The sequence below is a fragment of the Mastigoproctus giganteus genome, chromosome 3, assembly GCF_048544385.1.
Source record: "Mastigoproctus giganteus isolate SK-2022 chromosome 3, ASM4854438v1, whole genome shotgun sequence".
In the NCBI taxonomy this organism is placed as follows: domain Eukaryota; kingdom Metazoa; phylum Arthropoda; class Arachnida; order Uropygi; family Thelyphonidae; genus Mastigoproctus; species Mastigoproctus giganteus.
In genome coordinates, this window is record NC_143577.1 from 147821922 (window position 1) to 147843676 (window position 21755).

General features: G+C 38.7%; 1 protein-coding gene across 1 annotated transcript; it reads left to right on the forward strand.

Annotated features, from left to right (window-relative positions):
- The first annotated feature begins 242 nt into the window (after nucleotides 1–242).
- LOC150088319 (uncharacterized) lies at nucleotides 243–16696 on the forward strand. Its single transcript, XM_090370714.1, has 2 exons — nucleotides 243–285; nucleotides 15856–16696. Exon 2 carries the CDS (start codon nucleotides 15864–15866, stop codon nucleotides 16692–16694), a length of 831 nt encoding a protein of 276 aa, XP_090226840.1. The 5' UTR covers nucleotides 243–285; nucleotides 15856–15863; the 3' UTR covers nucleotides 16695–16696.
- Nucleotides 16697–21755: the final 5059 nt, after the last annotated feature.

Below are 21755 nucleotides of genomic sequence, written 5' to 3' on the forward strand. Positions count from 1 at the left end.
TTTACCTTGAATTGTTTACACAAGGAATAAACAAGTAGCAACGTAAATGAAGAAAATTCAAATGTACCGTAAACGTGTAGATAAGTAAAATTATGATTTTATTTGGAAATATACTACATAAAAATCTTTGTAATATGCAAAAATTAGGTAAAAATCTTTGTAATATGCAAAATATGTCCCGAGTAACTCTGGTATCACTATTATAAATCACCTGCAAATATTCCGCTGTTTCTGTACTCAAAAGAGATTTCTAGGGGGAACTGCTATTTGCTTCGGTATTGCAAGGTACATTTATATTTTGATTCATTTACGCTAGATTAAGGTAGTAATATTATCAGTATTTATAAGAAGTGAGACATGTTTTCTGCTAAACTATTATGGGACAAATATCCTAGGAAAGTTGTAATATTTTTATATACGTATGTGAAGAAATCGTACTTTGTTCTGTAAGTAATATTAGTATATTACAATAAGCTCGTTACGTATTTTGAGGAAAAGTTTATTCCTGAACGAAAGCGATATTTCATTATTTTTAAAGTACAACTGATGATGTTGAAATAATACTATCGTGACTTGTCTGAATAGGGAACTGAAAAGGTGAATCACTGTAAAATCGGCCAAGCTTCGTTGTTCAGAAAAAAACTCTTTAGCCCTAGTGTCTATCCGTGTTAAAATATGAAATGATCTAAATGCAGAATTCTATTCCTGATAAACTAGTGGCAGTGTATATTTGATATCTGTATAGTATTGTAAATAGGTGGGCTGGTTGCCAGAAAATTGACTGGGACCGTCTAGTTTAATAAATAAAGTCGACAATTATATCGCACAGAATCCGCGATATTTGAATAAACGTCTTGCAGATGACGTTTCAAAAGATATATATTATTAACTGCCAATAAGAGATATTAGTTAATAAGAAATACCAGTTTTTTTTTGTTCAGCTTGAAGTTGATAAACTAAACAATAATTTAACTGAATTACGCGAATTCAGTAAATCCGAAATTGCAAATTCGGATCAGCATGCATTGTACAGGAAAATTAAAATTCAGAAAAGTAAATTTAATTAGAACATTATTCACAAATTTATGGTACTCTAAGAGCGGGAGGATATGATGGGCGAGTGATTTATTCGACTTAAATTGGAGTATTTCGTTACGTAATACTGTAATAGGGAGAAGGTTGAACATGTTTGTTACGAGGGAAAGGACGTTGAAAAATTTTGAACAGTATTATGCAATTTGCTAATAGACGCCAAAGTTATTCTTTTGTCTCGTGGAAAATGATTATTTTTAAGGTTTAAACTAAATCTGTTGAAATAACAGTAGTGAATACGGAATATATGCTAATAGGTTTCGTAACTAATCAAAATTAGAAAGAAATTTAACTGTCAGAGATCCGTGCCTTGCATGATTATTTTGGTGTCTGATAAATCTTCGAGCTTAAAATAGTTTTTCTAATGTTAATATTGTTTGGTTATAATTATCTTCTGTAACCCCCCCCCCTCTTATTCCAAATGTCTTTAAATGACCGTAATCGTCTTACCGGCTACTTGAATAAGCAGTGCGATTCTTGAATATTCTCTTCGTTGAAGAGAAGGGGTGGAATTCTAACGTCCATGCGTCGCGGAAGAGGTAGTGTAGAATTTCTCTTTACTATACAGTTGGAGGGATGAATCTGCGGGGGGGAGAGAAAACAAAGCCTAAACTCTTGGTTAATATTTGGAATATGGTGTTACATTCCATGCATCTTCACAATAAGTGATGGGCAGGTCTAGTATTTACAAGACCTGCTCATCACTTATCGCGAAGTATTTACAGTATTTACTAACGCAAAATCGTGATTTTGCGTTCGCAAATATTATTTATTAACGCAAAATCTAGTATTTACTATTTTAGAGAGAGAGAAAAAAATCTTTATTGTACAGTAAAGATACAGATACAATAATGTGCCCGCCACAGCCAGGAGGCCAGGGGCTTGAAAATGATATAGGGTAATATAAAAATATGTACAGTATAAAAATTTGTGCAGTATAAAAGATTACATAACAATTAAAAACGTAGCATTAGCCATTCAATAGATATGAGTATGTACATAGTTGTGAGGCAGACAGTACACCAAGGTATGTGCACGTTCATATGTACAAAGCACATATTTAAGCATATTCACACAAGTCAGAATATTTCAGTGCCAAATTGATGTTCAGTATTGCATTTTCTTGTGAGACAGTTCGTCGATTTGCCTGCGACGTGCCGTTATGCGCCTCATAGGAGATAGCAGATGGAGATATCAGTATGAGTCGACATCAGGGGCCAAACAAAAGGGGAACAATTTCGGCCAACGAGCGCCTGTAATTGCGATCAGAAACGAATTTCTGCAGGTCAACTCCGATCATTAGCAGGGCTTGTACTGTAGGAAGTACTTGTCCAGGTAGGAATCTGTCACTGATCTTCAGCCTGTTCCGTTGTAGCTGAAGAAGAGGGGTGGCTCGTAAGGAAGGAAGTGGAACATGCCACTGGCATATATCCCAGAAGTCAGGGGAGTTGATTTTGCCAACCAGCATTTTGAGTGTGGTCACAGTTCTCCTCGTGCTGATTATTTGAGGCAGCCGCGGGATTTGGAGTTGGTCGGCCATGCTGGTGGTCCTCTGCTGAGGGGGGAGTCGATGTTTGTGGGTTGCCCACTTCAATATCCAGTATTCACTGGCGAAGATGGGCTTCATGAGAGAAGGTACTGCGGATGCCCATATTTCAGAGGCCTACAGAAAGGTAGGATACACAATGGTTTCCAGATATCTGATAGTGATTCTTGTGTCTGTGTTATGAAGAAGATGTTGACGGGCAATCCAGCGCATTCGGCTGATCTTGCGTAGAACACATTCGATGTGACAGTTGAACCTAAGGTTTGGGTCGAAGGTTACATCGAGATCTTTGTGTTTAGTAACACTTGGAATAACTGCACCCTGCAGTGAGGGTTGTATGGATGTGGGACACTTCTTCAGAGAAAAAACCATAATAACGGATTTTTGGGGGTTCAGTTTGAGACCGAAATGGTTGAGATGGCTAGAGAAAGCTGTGATCTTATTACAGATTTCCGATGTGATCACTCCCCTGTCGGCTGATGGTGGTATTTCCGTTAGGAACTTTATATCGTCGGCGTAGGTAATGACATCATCTCTGTTACACACAAACGGAATAAGGAGGGCGGTAAAAAGTAACCCCGATAAAACGCCACCTTGCGGCACACCAGCATTGATGGATCGGGTGTAGCAGAGGTTACGATGAGTGAGGTACACTGTTCCGAAAGAAATTGGTTAGGAGATTCAGAAGGGCTGAGATGTTGAGGCTATCAAAAGCAGCTTCAATATCGACATAAACAACCGCCATTTCTGATTTGGCCTCAAATGCATTTAAAATTTCCGTTTGGACTGCCAGATTAATCTAGTAAATACTGTTTTTCAAATGACTACAGCCGTCAGGAGAATACTATGTAGTGCCCGGAAAACCTGACCTTTGTTTTTAGTAAAGTACCAATTTTCATACACGATTGCGGACACCATTTTTCTCTTGAATCCGTCCTGAATTGGTAAAGTACACTAAGCTGGTCTTTTTAACTCGCCTAAAATAAAGTATATCGAAGAAAACGTCACTTCTGTATTCAGTCATTAACACTTACGAACCAACCAAAAGTGGCTAACTGTGCAAGCCGGCAAAATCAAGTTAGTGTTATCTTTGCGTTTACCGAATACGGAAATGTGGATTTTTCCATATAATTTTATTTTGGGTTAAAAAAAAAAAAATCGGGTTCGTTTACGCCACCAATTCTGGACGGATTAAAGTGAAAAGCTGTCAGTAATCTTCGTAATACTAAAGATTACGGACACCGCTAATCGCTTGAATCTTTCCCAGATTAGTGGCGTGATACTAGCTAATTTATTTTATTTATTTTTTTTTTTTTTGTTCACTAACTGAAAATGAAATCCCATTAAAGAAACTACTTTTTCTCTTGAATAATACAATGCCAAAAAAAGGGATAGTATGGAAATTGTCTATTAAAAACAAAGGTTACGTTTTCCGGCCTGTACATCGTATTCGTGCCGACTAACGTCGTTCACTCTAACGAAAAATCGCGGTGATTAGATGCTTGTGAAAGCAACAGATGGGCAGAGCTATACCTACACATCATGCAGACCGGTTTGCAAGGCTTCATCGTTGAACCTCATATCAGCAATTTGTCTTTACGTGCAAGAGCCATGCATTTGAATCTCAAAGCCGACGGTACCTACGCTGTGAAAGGATAGAACGGGGATGATATTATCTTGCGCAAACGATCGCAGGAAAAACAAAACAACTCTGGAATTACAGAAAACACATCAAAACTCCGCACACACTGTGTTGACAATAGCAACCTTACAGATTTTTATAAAGTTGAAGAAAAATGAACAATCCGTCTTATGGGCCAACTTTCCAAAAGCTAGTAATGCCCTATAACTACAGTTACTGCACCTTTTTTAATACAGTGCGACATAAAATTTGCACAACCTAAATGAAATAATCTCTCATTTTACCATAACCATACTCAACCACATGTCAGTGGTTTAACTGTTAGTGACCGTGTTCAGGTTGCTGAGAAATTCAATAGGTATTTTGCATCTATATTCACACATGAGGTATTCTTTAGGAGAGGGGATGGCAGAAGTTTATCGAACTCCAATGGAGAGATAAATGACTCTGACAATTGAAAAGAAAGTAGAAGAGGAATTGTTATAATTAGCAGAACGTAAAGGCACTTGGCGTGAATAGTTCTATCCAATCATTAAGCGAGGCAGCAAATGAGGTGAGCAAGCTTTTAGTCGTTCATAATTATGAACGCATCCTTGGATTTAAGGAAAATCCCTATGGACTTGATGTGCGAATGTATCCCGAATCCATAAAGGAGAATCAAAAGGTGGCATGAGTAATTATAGACCTGTCAGCATAACATATTCCATGGATAATAATGGAGTCACTTGTTAAAGTAATGCAGAACCATTAGACAGGAATGCAATTATACTGCAGTTACAGCATTGATTTGTAAAAGGGCGGTCTTGTCTAACCAATCTGATAGGTTACTATGATGCAGTGACCACGGAACTGGATCCAAAAAATAATTTTGATATCATATACATGAATTTCAGGAAAACGTTTGATTTGTTGTACATAAGACTGCTGTACAAATCGAGGCATTAAGGGCAAGTTATTGCTATGGATAAAGGGATGGGTAAGTGGAAGAAGACAGAGGTTATCAATGGGCACTGCTCTTCGTGGAATGTTATGAGTGGAGTACCCCAGGGTTCGGTTCTGGGTCCATTGTTTTCAATTTATTAATTGATATTCATGAAGGTTTATATTAGGCTTTATGTCAAAGTTTGCAGATAATACAAAGGTTGGCAGGGTAGTTAACGATAGTAATCAGTGAGCTATTGCAACAAGATCTAGGGAAATTGGGTCAGTGGGCTGAGAAATGGAAGTTGAAGTTTAACGTTGACAAATACGTGGTACTGCATGTGGGTAACAGCAATCAGAGTAACTTATCAACTGTGTGGTACTTACCCTAAGGGTAGTGGAAAATGAAAGAACTGCGAGTAATTGCGCAGTCAGATATAAAATTCCCTGAACAGTGCAGAAATGCACTGCTCGGGACAGCTCATGAAGTTTTTGTCGATGATAAACTAACTTTGCTAGCAGGAATAAAGAGGTGATTATCCCTTTCTAGAAGGGCATGGGTAGGCCGCATCTTGAGTATTGTATAAAAGTCTGGAGGATTCACTATAGTGAAGGATTTCACTTTAGAAACGTGTTTGGCGAAGGACAACCAGGCTGGTGAAGGGAACAAAAAGATTTCTTATATAGAAAGGCTTCAGTTTTGCAAATTGCAGCTATTATAGACCAGGCACCTCCTGAGTGATCTGATTCAAGGGTTTAAGGTTTTGAATGCGTTGAGTAATCTGAATGTGGATGGCATTCTTTCTCTTGTTGAGGCTACCCACATGAGGTGGGGAGTATAAATTTAAGTTGAAGGATGGTTGCCAGATAGATATGCGAAAGTTTGCCTTCAGCCAGCGGCTGGTTGTTTGGTTGATTGGAACAAACTTCCATCTGCTGTTGTGGAAATGGATGGTTGGTATAAATTCAAGGAAGAACTAAAATTCTTGGAGGGTATGGATTAAAAACGTATAGTGTGTATTTGGCTTTCTTGCATCAATTGTTCCTATAACTGCTGCTACATAGATGGCAAAAACTGTATAGTCTCCTCCGGCCGCTCGCATGCAGAGCCCTGATTGTTAGGTTACACTTTATCCATACGAGTATGTTTGCGACACAGTCATCATGACATGACATATGTTCAATGCCATGTTTTTTTATAAAAATCTACCTTCTCCGCTTTCAAGATTCCAGATTTAGCGTAGCTGTATTATTATTTGCGGTACTATTTTTTTTAAAAAAAAAGCGTAAAACTTATACGCATTGGAAGAACTAAAGGCCAATATATAAAGAATGAACTCCCCTTACCTGGTCGTACCGGAGTATAAACAGAGCTAATCTAGGCATTAAAACACCACAAAAGGTGTACCCGAATATGGTGAAGAATTCTTGAATATAATCAAGAGGGCGGAGATTTTTTAATATTTATAATTACTTGTTTCCATAATAAAATAGTAAAAGAATTAATTAATAAAATTCAATTACTGATAACTGAGTTGCTAATAAGCAAGTTTGCTGACATAGAAGAAATGGCTTTTGGAGTATTAATATTGAATACCAGTGTAACAGCCAATATTCAATGTTAAGGAAGTTGAAGTGAGTTGGCAGGGCTGATGATGGATCGATAGAATGCAACCCAACACATACAACTCATTTTTCCAGAATGAGTGGAATTCTTGTGAATATTTCTGGAACGAACATCCTGAAACTATGAAAGCATAACTTTTATATCAGAATAAAGTACACACAACTTTCGCAATGGTGTTCCATATCCGTCTTAAGTATGCAGTTAACGTTATTTAATCTTTTATTGAACGTGAAGACACGGTACAATGCACCCATCACGACATTCTGCCAGGGGTATCACATGGATAGTAATATAAGAAATAATGCTAATAAAAAATAGCAAAATTTAATAAATAAAATCCATGAACAGAAATACCACGTGAACCAGTCCTCCATATATTTACATTACAGGATTCGTGGTTCACAGAAAACAGTGACACAGATCTTTTTTCAGATTCGTCACCCTTACTGGATGGGGAGAAAATCACGTGCTTTCGTTTGGGTTCTTCTCCTGTACTGCTTGTCACAGACAAACCAGTTCAGATCCACGTCTCTTCGATAACATTTATGTGGGTAGAAATTTCTCAGATATATGCAGTCTTCCCCATGGGTGGAGCACAACTGTGGCTCAACTGCTATCTTCATTAGCAATCGTTTCAGGCCGAGAGCCGTGGCCATCAATGTAGTTCGCTGCTGTAGAGGTAACTGACACTTCCATGTGGCCCATTTAAGTAACCAAAACTCCGCTGCATATATAGCGGCTTTAGCGTCTTACCCAATCAAATGGCAATCGACCGGGATCACGGCAATTCGGAAAACGAGACAATTTCGTGTCACTGTATGACAATTTCGTGGAAGACAAATGGTGGCTACGACAATTAGTTGAATTCTTTTAAAATAATTCGGTGTAGGGCAAAGCAAGACAGAAAATGCGAAATTTTAACATGTGCTGTACTGTTAATTTAGTGATCACGAAACAGTTATTGGTATTTTTGATGGCAGAGTACTTGCCCTTTGTTTTTTTAATGCACGTTCTCCTCCTTTTAGGAGATCCTATTCAAAAAGTGTCACGGACAGGTTAAGAATTGGGATACAAGAGAAGCTTGTTTGCACTTTACTTTCACTTATGTAAGTTGATTTTGTATTTTTAGGAAATATTCAGGGTGGTGGTTGTTCCAGAGACCAAAAGTAGAGATCATTAATGGATGCCGGCTGGGTAATGCGCATCTTCTGATGTTCGGTTTGGTTTGACCTGCGCTATAGTTTTTATTGAAAGAAGTTAGTAGTAGGCGAGTAACGTGGACGGGTTAAGGGTAGGCGGGTAAGCCTGCCAAAAAAAATTGATAAATAATCGTATCTGGATTAAAGATGTTACAATATGGACTGAGTCATGCTGAAATTGTCATATTCACTTTCAAACTTGTCTATGAGAAGGATCGGCGTCCTTTTAACAGGATAAATTCTTTTTTCTAAATTTCTGCATTTCACCTTTCCAAAATTTCTCTTGGTCTCTAACTTTTTTAAAAACTTAATCAATTTTGTTAATTTTTTTTATCCCATTTCTCTCTTGTTAATTTCTCATCGAAGGGGAATCTTTGTCCGTCTTGGCTAATATAATAAATGACGATACTAAATCATCCAAAGAAGAATTCAAATAGACTCTAATGACTAGGCTAATTTTTTAGCGTCATTTGTTTGCTTTATATCGGCTTGTTCAACTGATTCTGCAAGACAGTTGAGCGTAATTTGCTAATGAATTTGAAATTCAGTATTTTGAATCATACGATGTTTTTATACTAAAACTTACATTCTTGGCTTCTTTCTAAAGTTGATTACTCCTTTTATTTTCATATTAAGCAATCTTTGTTAGAGAAGGAGGGCAAATGATATATTATAAAAGCATTCAGATAATATCCTGTTGTAGTGAAATAGACAAGTAAATAAATCTAAATGCATTCCTGTTCTCCTTCCTCTAATTTCTTTTCATGTTGCCCTTAATTGGGCGAATTTTTCAATTGGAGAAGTGTCGATGTATTGCCAATGCATAAGTGGTTCTAAGTGCAAAGTTGATTAAGCACATCTGACTTTAGTGGCAGGGAAAAATCATGGAAGCAATGATAAGTTAATGACCAGTTACGATCTGAAGGTAGGAAATGATTTTATCAAAACATTTGACAATGTCCCTCATGAGAAATGAGAAATTCCTATATAAGCTGGAATGTATGTGGATCATGGGTAAGATTCTGGATCGCAGGTATGAACCGATCTTTGGGACCCTTGTTTCTGATCTCCATAAATGACTTCTACGGAGGGATAGAGGACATTATGACAATTTGGAGAGTGATTTATGACAGTGCTCCTTCAGGTTGACTTGTATAAGCTTCAAAGGATGGCCAGAAAAGTGGCTTTTTTTAATTCAGAAAAAAAGCAAGGTCGTACATTGGGAAATAACAATCCCAAAATAACTTATCCGTTTGGTGGGAATGAATTCTAAACAATAGAGGAAGAAAGATTTGGGACTTACGATACAGGCGGACATGAAGCCGTGTAGACAAGCGGCAAGAAAGGCTTAGTGTCCAATCGATGATTTATTGAACATTTACTTGTAGAATGGAAGGCCATAATACCGTTGTATAAAGAAATTGTAGGATGGCACTTCGGCCCTACAATTGTATTATTATCTGTTTATTTCTCTTACGAATTCAGGGCTCTACTACTGTAGATTTTAAACCGGGTTGTAGAAAGTTATTTCTTTCAGCAGCGAATTATTAATTACTGGCATAAGTTGCCTCAATGGGTAGTTGAGGCTAACAGCATTGAAAAATTCAAAGATCAGCTGGATAATTACCTACGCTAGGAGGTAATTATCCATTATACATAGGTTGTTTAATTTCTTTATTAGGAGTGTTCATAAATATGCTAATGCGCCTAATAATATACGCATAAAGCGCCTATTATCTTGACCATGGCCGTTCCTACATCCATCCGCTTGTCATAAATCCACAACCTAGTGGATGTATGGTCATAAAAGCTTATTTAGCTGTTCCCAGTAGATAGATTTTCATAATTTATATATTGCTGTTTAAGAACGATTTGTTGAGTTTCCGATTTCATTAAAATCGGACCAACAGAAATACAGCGAACTTCTTTTTTTCCCTACATGTCACAAGTTATTCGCATATTGTAGCTGAATCAGTGGATATTAGCATTAGTAGAGGCACATGATGCAAGAAAGTAAGCTTATAGAGCATCAGCTAAAAACCCTTCCCATTTCGCCCCAAAAGTTTGTCCAGTTCTTTCTTGAAATTATTTAAGCTACCAACTTCCACAACGACCGATGGATGTTTTTTCCACCAATCAACCACCCGCTGGTAAAGGCAAATTTCCTCACATCTATTCTACAACTGTTTCTCCTCAAATTGAACTTATCCCACTCAGGTGCATAATCTGAGCATTGGCTCAGATTATGCACCTGAGTGGGATAAGTTCTTGTCAGCATTGGCCCCGAGTGCCAAGCGATTTTCTTCCTGCGAATATATAGTGCTCTCCCAAAGTCTTATAGTTTCTTTTCTAGCGTCACCTGTTCTTTTGCTTACTTGAAGTGGTTCTGTACTTTAAAGGAAAAAAAGTAAGAACCCAGAGAAGTAATCTTTCTTATTTATTCTATATATTCATTACTAACCCTTTACTTCAACAACCGCTTGGTCGCTGGTGGCACCGCTCCTGCCTCCATGTGGCGGGGCCGGTAACCTGCAGGATAAGACAATCCCCGGGGCTAAAAAGGAGCAGAGATGGAAACAAGTGATTTTCCACGCTTAGAGCCGAAGAGCTCTCAACCAAATGGCATTCACGACACTGACCATGACTTCTCTCACTCGAAGAGAATAAAGAAAGACATTGGCAGACAGGAATTACCAGCATTCCTGATAATACATTCTCTGTAAACACAACCTGTGGGCAAGCTCTCCCCCTTTATCATTCAGAGATGCCTCGAGCATGCCGCAGTTTCACCAAAAATGGTGAAACGTCTCCAATCTGGAGATTTTTTAATAGAGACCACCAATTCTCAACACTCAGAACTATTATTAAGTCTGACAACCTTGAGTGGAATCCCAGTTCAAATCGCACCACATACCACCCTCAATTCTTCAAAGGGAGTGATCACTGAATGGGATCTATTGAACGTTCCTGAAGATGAAATAGCCCAGGAACTTAAAGAACAAAATCACTCGGGCAAAGAAAATCATTATTCGAAAAGATGGCAGTTTAGTTCCTACCCGAAGTATAATTTTAATTTAGTTCTCCAAACCTACCAGCTTCAGTCAAGGCAGGATATTTAAACTGTCGCGTTCGGCCATATATTCCGAACCCCCTAAGATGTTTTAAATGCCAGAATTTCGGCCATTCCCAGACAGCATGCCGTGGAGACGCAATATGTGCAAAACTGTAGGTGTAAAACTCACACAAACAGAATGTAAGGCACCAACCCCAGTGTCCAAATTGCAAGGGCAGCCATCCGGCATACTCCAAAAACTGCGACCTCTGGAAGTTGGGGAAAAAATACAACAGTATAAAGTTTCCTACCAAGAGACAAAACAAGTAAGATTTAAGTAATCCAAAATGCACTTATGACTCTGCTACTTATTTCAGAATTGTCCGCCTCAGCTGCATATCAACCATCTCTTCAAAAAATTAAAGCTGAAGCTGAAAAAAGGAGACTAAACTTAAAGTAAGTGTTCTTTTACCTATAACCAACCACTCACAATATCTGAACTGAAAGAATCTATATATACCTCAAGAAATAGCTGTCCTAGCCCTGATTGAATCTACAATATAATGATTCAACACCTCAATCAGAAATCACTAATTTCATTGCTAACCTTTTACAATAGAATATACTCAGAACATATATTCCCTACTTCCTGGCGACATTCTTACGTACTAGCCATATGTAAACCTGGAAAAGACAATTCTATTCCTAACAACTATAGACCAATTTCTCTAACCAGCTGCCTGAGTAAGACTGGAAAAAATGGTTCACCATTGACTCACCTGGTACCTTGAATCTGAAAACATAATCAGTTTGGCTTTTCTGAAGAATAGATCTTTCCTAGACCTTATGACCAAAGCCGAATCCAACATAAATGCATTCATCAGAAATCAACATCTTGTCATGCTATGCTTTGATACCACATGGCGCTACGGTATCCTAAAAGATCTCCATTCTATTCATGAGAGAGGCAATGTACCATATTTTATTCAAAGCTTCTTTCGGCACAGATCTTTCCAAGTGAGGTTCCGGCAGGTTTTATCTCAAACATATTCAAGGAGGAGTCCCACAAGGCTCTGTTCTTTGTGCCATTCTGTTTGTAATACGAATAAACAACATCACAAACAGCATTCCAAATACCGTTGACTCGTATCCTCTATGCAGATGATCTTACCATATCCTGCTATTCCCAGACTATGAACTATATTGAGAGGCATCTACAATTATCCATTAATAACATTGAATTATGGATGGTGCAAAATGGATGCAAACTGTCAAGCCACAAATCTACAGCGATACATTTCTGCATCAAGCGCACAATGCATCCCGAACCTGAGTTACACTTGGCCGATCATCCACTAGCAATTATGAACAGTATTCGCCTCCTAGGGCTAATTTTTGATAAGACGTTCAACTTCCAGGAGCACAAGGTATCTAAGAACGACTTGTACAAAGAAAATGAATATACTCCGGGTCATCTCCAATACCTCCTGGGGTGCCGATCGTTATACCCTGCTCCACTTATATAGATCTCGTGCTAGACTACGGAGCACCTGTTTTTATGATTCATCTAGGGAGAGCACCTTGGCCCGTCTTGCACCATCAACATTCTTCTCTTAGGATAGCCCTAGGTTCATATAGAACATCACCAGTTCAGTCTTTATGTTGAGGCTCACGAACCTCCACTTAACATCAGAAGAAAGATGTTGCTGAGAACTACTCAGCTAAAATTAAAAGCCTGCCTACTCATCCGGTTTGGCCACTGTTGCATAATCCTCAATTGTAAACCCATTATGCAAATAAACCTAGAACAATTCGGCCTTCTGGTATCAGACTGCAGAATCTAACAGAAAGCTGGAATATTCATCAGAGAAACAAAAGATCCAGATCCCCCGGGGACTAACTTCACACTTTCTTCTGATGAATACTTTGAGCAATGGGGTAAAGGGTCTATAGCAAATATTAACATCCAACTACATATTGCTCACTCACAAAAGTACCCCCACTTTACCAAGATCTATACTGATGGTTCAAAGTCCGACAATCGAGTGGGTGCAGCTGCTGTCTTCCTTAACACAACTGTTTCTATTTCACTTCCAACTGAATGCAGCAGCTGAGCTCCATGCCATTAAGCTTGCTCTGGAAAACATCTCGCTAATGTCAATAAATAAAAGTATAATATATACTGATTCAGACTGCTCTTTTAGCTTTGAAAAGGACTTCCCCCACCTAAAAATCCTTTATTAAAGCTCTTAAAACATAAGCTGATGCTTCTTCATGAGCATCAGAAAACTTATCTTTTCATGGATCCCTGGCCACAGTGGTATTCCAGGAAACGAATGTGCAGACAGTGCTGCTAAGTATCCTTCCATCATATCCTCAACAAATGACTTAGTCCCATATCCTGATTATAGGCATAATATACGAAGAACATCAATGGACACGTATGTGGGAAATGCAAACAAATAACAAGCTATTCCAAATAACACCTGAACCACAATTATGTAATTCTAGCCTTCGTAAAAATAGAAAAGAAGTAATCTTAGCCAGAACTCGTATAGGGCACTCACCTCGCACATCTCTATCTGCTTACAGGAAACGATCCTCCGCAGTGTGCGCACTGCTCGCAACCACTTACAGTAAAACATATTTCTTGAATGTAACTTGTTCAGCAATGCCTGACGAATGTCTTTTAGTTTCATTTCAGATCTACAATCTCTCTCTGAATAGTATAATAGGTAAAAAAGCAAATTTATCTGAATTCTTTCTATATAAAACAAACGTATGACAGTTTCTAACTGCTTACCGCGCAGTTATAAGTAACTCAATTAATTTGGGAGGCTCAATATGACCTAAGTAGCCCTTGCGCCAGAAAACAACTGTCAGCATTCAGCTTGCTCAAAACCTTAAACACCTCAATCAGATCACCTCTCAGGTGTTTAGTCTCCAAATGCTGCGATCTTCGAAAACACAATCCTTGACACCCTTACCCAACATTGCTTTAAACACAGACCAGAATACCTGCACTCAGTACTTCCTCAGATCGACCACCACAAATCTCATGGGAACACTGCTGAGGATCCAGCAAGCGCTAAATAACAAATGGCAACTGGATCTCGGTTATTTTAGATGTGGCAGCCGCATATGACTATCTATCCCAGCTCTCACAGTTATTCTGCGAGGTTACTTCTTCTTTAAGGGAAATACCATCCCTTTTTTTTTTTTTTAAAGAACACTCTTCGGCGCAGACAAATTACAGTAACAAACGGAAACATGAACTCTACGTATCAGGTTGATAAAGAAATCCCACAAGGTGGCGTATTGTCGGCCACTTTTTTTTTTGCCATCACATATGCAGATGACATTATTTTTTTTTATTGCCTCAGAAGTCAGCTGACTATTGTGGCAACACCAAAATAAAAGAACTCCAAAAATATATAGACTGTATCGGGCTACACTAAAATCAAAACAAGACTGCGCAAATGACCTTCACAAATAAAATAAATCCAAAGAGAATAGAAATATATGTGAACGACATCCTTGTCCAAAAGGTTCAGTTATCTTGACCTTGGACTCAAATGGGAAAAGCTGAACTTTCTTTCGCATACGTTCATAAGAGAACGCATGCGGCGCTTTGGATAACCTGGCATGAGCTGATCGGCATTAGACCCCAGTTTAATAAAACAATATATCAACAGATGTGTTTTTCCAATTCCCCTATACGGGTGGTATATCTGGTCTTTAGCTCCTGAAAGCAGTATCAAGGTTTGAATACTGGATCTTGAGATGGCTAAACAGAATTATTTCAGTTAAGCCTTTTACCATCTGAAGAGCTATATTATACTCCAATCTAGAGGCACACCCTGGAGACTCATAATCACCACAAGAAATATGATGCTCAGCTGTTAATTTGATGGTTGGATAATTCTCCAGGAGAAAAACAAAAACGAGTTGCAGATAAGAAACCCCAACTCGGGACCACACTTACACAGTTGGACAGTCTAGGAAGATTCTTTCTAGCAAACACTCTAAAGCTGTTTTAATAACCCCGTTATTAACCCTGAAAACCTTTTCATCAGAAAACCGTACAGAAAAGAAGTGCTCGTGGATACAGAGGTAAGAAAACATACAGCGGTTTGTCTTCTCGGTATGAGCCGGCAGGCTTTAGGAATCCCAACCATCATGAAATAGACTGCAAGATATGTCCTGCCTTTCGCACTCTACTCCCACAGAGGAAACTGGCTGCTGGAAACAGTAAAATCAACTTTCAAAATTTTTTTTTCTTTATTAAATTTTATTATATTATATTACTATCATATCTGGAGTTACGTTGTTTCACGATTCATGTTGTACACTACTCAGCTGTAAATATGATGAATCTCCCATTACGTGGGTCATTTCAGAAGACAGGCTTTAAATGTAGCAGTATAAAGTTTTACCCGTTTATATTAATTTCGTCTGACTTGGGGGAGGGAGGGTAGCGAGTTGTATGCTCCTCATTCATTTTATTTTGCTGTGAATATTCATTCTCTAGATCTCAAAGCAGTGCAAATCGTCGTAAACTTGTACTTAGTTTAACTAAGTTTAAACTTGGTACCCAAAATGAGGCATCTGTCAACTTTCTACCTGAAATGTTTCATAGCTCTTGTATGCCCAGAAGCCTTTATAATAAAATTGTGTAAAATAGCCACTTCGAATTTCTTTAAAGAACACACTTTTTAATTTAATTTGGATATTCTTAGTATTTAACAATAAAATGTTTTTTTGTTTCTTTTCTAGAACAAAATATGGAATCGAGAAGAGAAGTTTCCTCTGCATCATTTAGAGCAAAATGGCGTGCTTGCTGTAGAAGACACTTTGATAAACTTGTGTATGCATTTGTTATAATTTTGATCTGGATTTCAAACGTTCCAATATACATCTTTCGAGAACGTTACGCTGGATACGCAGTATGCATTTCTATCTTTTTAACCGCTGCCACTTTAGTAATGTGCAGTTATCCCTACTTCGCACCTTCACTTGGCTCTTCCTTTTCACGCTTACCAGCACCTGAGCGCCGCCCGATCAATGAAAACTCTAATTCTCGGTCTTTGGTGTACGACAGGTGCACGCGGTATTATGAATCCGCTAGCGATGAATCTCAACCAACATTTCCAGTCGCAACTTCTCAAACTGGTAGATGGCGTCACCACCAAAGAAACGTTACTCAGTGGTTTAACTCCGAAAGTGCTTTTGATCAACTACGCGACGCTTTTGGGAATGTTATAACTGTATGGACACCAGAGATGAATTCGAGTACAACCTCTCTACTTCGACATGAGTCAGAAGAGCCAGCTGCAAGCACAGCAGCTCCACTTGAAAATAATGCCTACCAACCACGTATGTCAGAAAATGTGGAAGTACTGGAAGATCGTGGCAATTACTGTGAGACAATATCATCTGCCAGTGTTTCACCCTCCCAAATGGAGTACGAAACAAAAGCTACTCTACCATGTAGTTCGAAGATTATGAACATAATGAAAGATGATATCCAAGAACAAGATAGTATAGAGAACATTTCTTCCTCCCCCTCTCCTTCTTCCTCGCCTGATAGACTCCAGTTCCAATATTCAGTATAATGGAAACGATAATTTTAATTTTATGCTCTTGCAAATTGTGTTTTTAATTTGATTTTATTAAATTAAATCTTTTTATTTATTGCAATATTTTTACTAAATATTATGCATATCAAAAGTGGCAATCATCGGATATATTCAAAACAGTAAAAAGTCTTGCTTACACTTAAGTTTTTCAGTTAATTATAACGAAGTGATAATTTCCGTCGAAGGGGAGGAAACACGGCGTGGATAACGCTTGAGTTCGAATCCCGTCAATGACGCGAGGAATGTTTATGGGCTGTTTTTCACAACGTGGCTGAATTAATAGATCTCAGAAGAGGGACTAGTGTCATTCTCTGGGAACCTTTGGTTTTTCATCAATTTTAAACAATGCGTTTTGTATCAAAAGAATTAAATTTATTGAACTACGTTATCAGGATTATCAGACCTCCCTAAAGCAGAGAGAAAAACATTACACATGCGAAAACATTTATTTTTATTCATGATAATATGGAGTTAAAGAAGTTTAGTAAAAGAAGGGAAATCTCGTCAGAGCTGCCTTCGCTAATAGCGTTGCTCCAGTATTCCAAATTGCGGAAAACATGTATGCCGGCCAAGTTGAGAAACACTCTGCTAAAGAGGCCGCAGGAATATTTATAAATTGTTCCGCACTTTAATAGAGTTAGAGAACCATGTAACTGTCGAGGACTGCATGGCATTTCATCCCGAAACTCTTGTTTTATTTTATTCGAAATTTGAACAAAACCGAACAGTTTCTCGGACATCAAAGGAGAAAACAAAAATACGAAGGTTGATCATTTAATTCGCGGACTGGTACATTTTTTTATTTAAAATCTTATCTTAATTGTCGTCTGAATCTTCTGTGGATTTCTTTCTCTAAATACTCTCCCTTCAACTTTACACACTTTCGCCGCCGTCGTACTCGCGCATTAAATGCCTCTTCCAAGACTACGAAGTGCTAACTTCGTGGAGCTGCGGGCATCGTTGTCAGACGCGAAACGCTTGCCTTTTGGAGCTTTCTTCAGATATGGAAACAGGAAGAAATCGCACTGAGTTAAGTCCAGTGAATAAGGGGGCGGGATGTGACAGAACTCGGAACCTATGGCAGTGATCACTGCGTGCACAATATTAGCTGTATGGAGCCTGGCATTGTCTTGATGGAGAAACTACTTCACACCGGAAAGTTCGGCCACATCAGAATATGGCCTTCCTACCGAGACACCCAATACGATACGCTTCATTCGTCTGTTTCCGATGTATTTAAGCCCTGTCTGACTCAATAACCAATCACATATCGCTGTTCGATCTGTATGTCCTTCCCACATGCTACGTGCTTTAAAACGATTGGCAGTGACACGCGCCTATAGAAACAACTCTTTACGCAACACTAGCTTGACAAGTACCGGCATGCGTACAGTCTGCTCTATAGTGATCGAGAAGAGAGCCTCCAGCGGCAGTTATGGAAATTTCGCGCGGTAAACAAAATCTTGCACCAGTCTGCGAATTAAATGATCATCCCTGGAACAATTGAATCAACAAGTTGCACATAATAAAAGTGCAAAAAATTCAGCAATTAGGGTAGGTAGTTTCGCAGAACAAAAAAGAGAATGTTACAGAAAAATTAGCTGCCATGTTTAAGAAAATAAACTAACAAAAATACTGTATACATACATGAATACACTATTGCCAAGTAGGTAAGCACTTGCGACAGAAATCGATGGACAAAGCGTCAAATAGTTAAAAATAGCCTTCTGGCTCAGTCAGCCGAGCAATATTCTGGTCTGTACAAGTTAATAAACAAGCTAAATGAATTTGCTGAAGTTCTTAAAGAGATCCAACTTCAGTTCATTGACAGAAGTTGCTCGGATCAGAAAGCTGTACTGTTGTATGTCATGGTATGTGGCGGTAAACACGTACTGCGACTTTTTTTTTTTTTTTTGTAGTTGTTGGCGCATCGGCTTCTGTGGCCATAATACACCTCCCAAGGTTTTTGCAGTACTTTGATCCAAGCCCGAAGCGGGATTCGAACCCGCGACCTTTGAGTTGCCAGGCAGGCACTTTACCTACCCGGCTAGCCCGGTCGGCGTACTGCGACCTCATTCTTAGTATGTTTTTATACTCGGAACGGTAAGTTAGAGGAGCTTACAATTAAAATAACTAAATCCAATTGTTAACTGTATTTAGCAGTCATCACGCGAGCTTAAACCACGGTTCACTCAAACGTGCGGTTGTGCCACTGTACTCTTGTGTTTGCCACTCTGCTACATTAGACTAATTGCCTTCACTAAGAGAAGAGCAAGACTAAGTTTTTATTTTTAGGAAATGTTGGGACTATCGAATAATACAGTGGTATCGTCACCGTCCTCCCCACACCGGATTGAAAAGGCCCACGTTCGAATCCCATCGTTGACGCGAGGAACTTTAATGTGCTTTTTTCAATCCGTGGCTAAGATAGTCTGTGTCAGGCGTAGATAGCATGGTTTTCCTCCCCAGGAACTAGGGTTTTGTAGTCCAGTTAAACAGGCAAATCGACCAGAGAACACACGCAATTTACAGACATAATATATATACGGGTATATGTAAGAAATCACGGGTGGTCCTAATATTAGAATTTTTGAATTTTATCACGAAATACCAAAAAATGTCTGACAGTAATAATATCAATTAATATTATCAGTATATTTAACAAACACCCTTGTACAGAAATTATCTAGGAGATATCCAACTAAACTTATTAGAGTGGAACATACAATAAATATAGAGGAAAAATTACATTGATACAGAAATCATACATTCATAGAAAACTTACAAAATATTATACATATCTAGAATAATTGAAATTGCAAAATATTATACATACATAGAAAAATAACATAGCCACTTACACTATAAATTGATTGCCTTTCTGTTGAACAAAAAGGAATATCCTCAGTCCCATAAGAGTATTTCGAAGACACTATAAATCGTTCATTTCAGATTTTTATGAGTTCAAGGGCAATTGAAGCCTTTCTTGAATTGCATTCTTCATTATATTTGTAGTTTCGTATAGAGATCCGCTGCAATGAGCTTCCTGTAAGTTTTCTCATGGCAGTACCTGTCCGGGTCTCTTTTGAAGTCTTTAAAGAGCTCCAGAGTATTGGAAAGAAACATCCGCCTTAATCCGTCCGTGTTATGGAGAGCGCTATGGAGACAATGTGGGTAGTGGAGGCGGGCTCCAGGGAGGGGACTGACCACAAGATTTTCAATTTGAGGGGCATCTAAACTCCCAGTCAGAAGTTGTGCGAGAGTGCAGATGTTACGTAATGTGACCATCTGAATCCACTGAGCTGTGTTCAAGTTTGCACACAGTATCGATTTTGAATTGTGAAGGACTTCCCGGCAATCCTATTCAACCACCGGCGCAGCCAGTATTCCAGACTTAAATCTAGCGAAGTAGCAAGGGTAAATGAATACACAGGAGACCAATTAGTGGAAAGCGTTAACATTAATGAAGTAAGACAGATAAGTAACTCAGCAGAAAGAGAAAATGCCGAAAATTCAATTTTAGCCATTTCGTCTTGTTCAAGTGCTAACTTATTAATACCAGAATATAGTAAAAGTGATGCATTTATTGCAGAAGTGTCCGAGAAAAGTAATCTTGCACAAGAGGACGATGATAAAGTTAAATTCCAGGATTCACTTACTAGTGACATTTAAAATGATTATTATCAGTAAACCTCTTAAGTCAACCTGTTCATAAATTTCTTTAAGATCCCATGCAATAAAACAGGTGTTTTTCAAAGCATACTATTATTCATTAAGTAAAGTAGGAATAAAAATAATGTAAGTGGTTGTATTACTTTATAGCGCTAGACGTAGCATATTGTCAGCCATGATGAAAAGAGATACCGCATGCGTTACTGGAGTTTGAAATATGACTATTTCAAGAAATATTAAAATACAAGAAGAATCATCTACTCTTCACATTAATCACTGTACAGTATAGTCAATGACAATCCCATCAAACACTGTCAGAAGAAGCAGAGAATGCTATATATAACGAAGTAAATTATTTGGCGAAAGTTTTGGATCGATTAGCAACGTAACAGCATGGCTGACAACTTAGTGTGTATGAATTCTCTATAGGATTTACTGCAGCAAGCGATCATTTGGTAGGACCTACAGTACTCTTGGAAGATAATCTAAATAATTGTGCCCTGGATTTATATAAAAACAGTGGTCAAAGTTACAATGGAGTCGCCGTCAGGAGCAGAGCACGTGGTGACGTTCAGGTCAAATTTAAATCAAAATATAAAAATTCTACGTATGTTCACTCCGCCGCACAAAAAATCTGAATTTAGTACTTTACTACGCTTTGTCAGCATTACTTGAGGTTAAAGTTCTTCGATTTACATGAACGATTTGTAGTACACTGAGTGTACAGAAATCATGGGATACCTACCCAGTAACAAGTAGGCCCACCTTTCGCCCCGATAAGGGCAGTCGCACGGTGAGGCATTGAATCTACTAGTTCACGAAAATGTTCCACACGTTTGTATGAAATGAAGAGTTCTTCTTCCATCCAGGCTTGCTGCACCGCTGTCCATAATTCGGTCGCATTACTGGACTTAAAGCTCGAACGGACCTTTTCGCAGCATCCCAAAAATGCTCAACGTGGTATACGTCCAGTGAACGGGAAGCCCATTCCACGGTGGTGAAATCTGCGGAATGCTCTTCGGACCATGTTCTTGTCGCCACGGCTCTGTGGGGAGGAGCAGTGTCCTGCTGAAAGAATATTGCCCTGTGGGTGCACGATGACTATGAAAGGATGCAGATGGTTTGCAAGGAGGGACACGTAACCTGGATCGTTCAGAGATGCGTCTAGACGTACCAGAGGTTCCAACTTGTGTCCGTTGAACAAGCCCAGACCATTACAGACCGTCCACCTGCCTGAACACTTCCTTGACATGACGGATGCATAGCTTTGTGCGCTTTCAGCCATATACGCACCCTCCCGTCTGCTCGAAATAACTGGAAACGGGACTCATCGGACCAGGAGACCCCTCTCCAATCATCCAAGGT

What these genes read in the sequence shown, in the direction of transcription:
- LOC150088319 (XM_090370714.1), top strand. Translation starts at nt 15,864, where the DNA reads ATGGAATCGAGAAGAGAAGTTTCCTCTGCATCATTTAGAGCAAAATGG.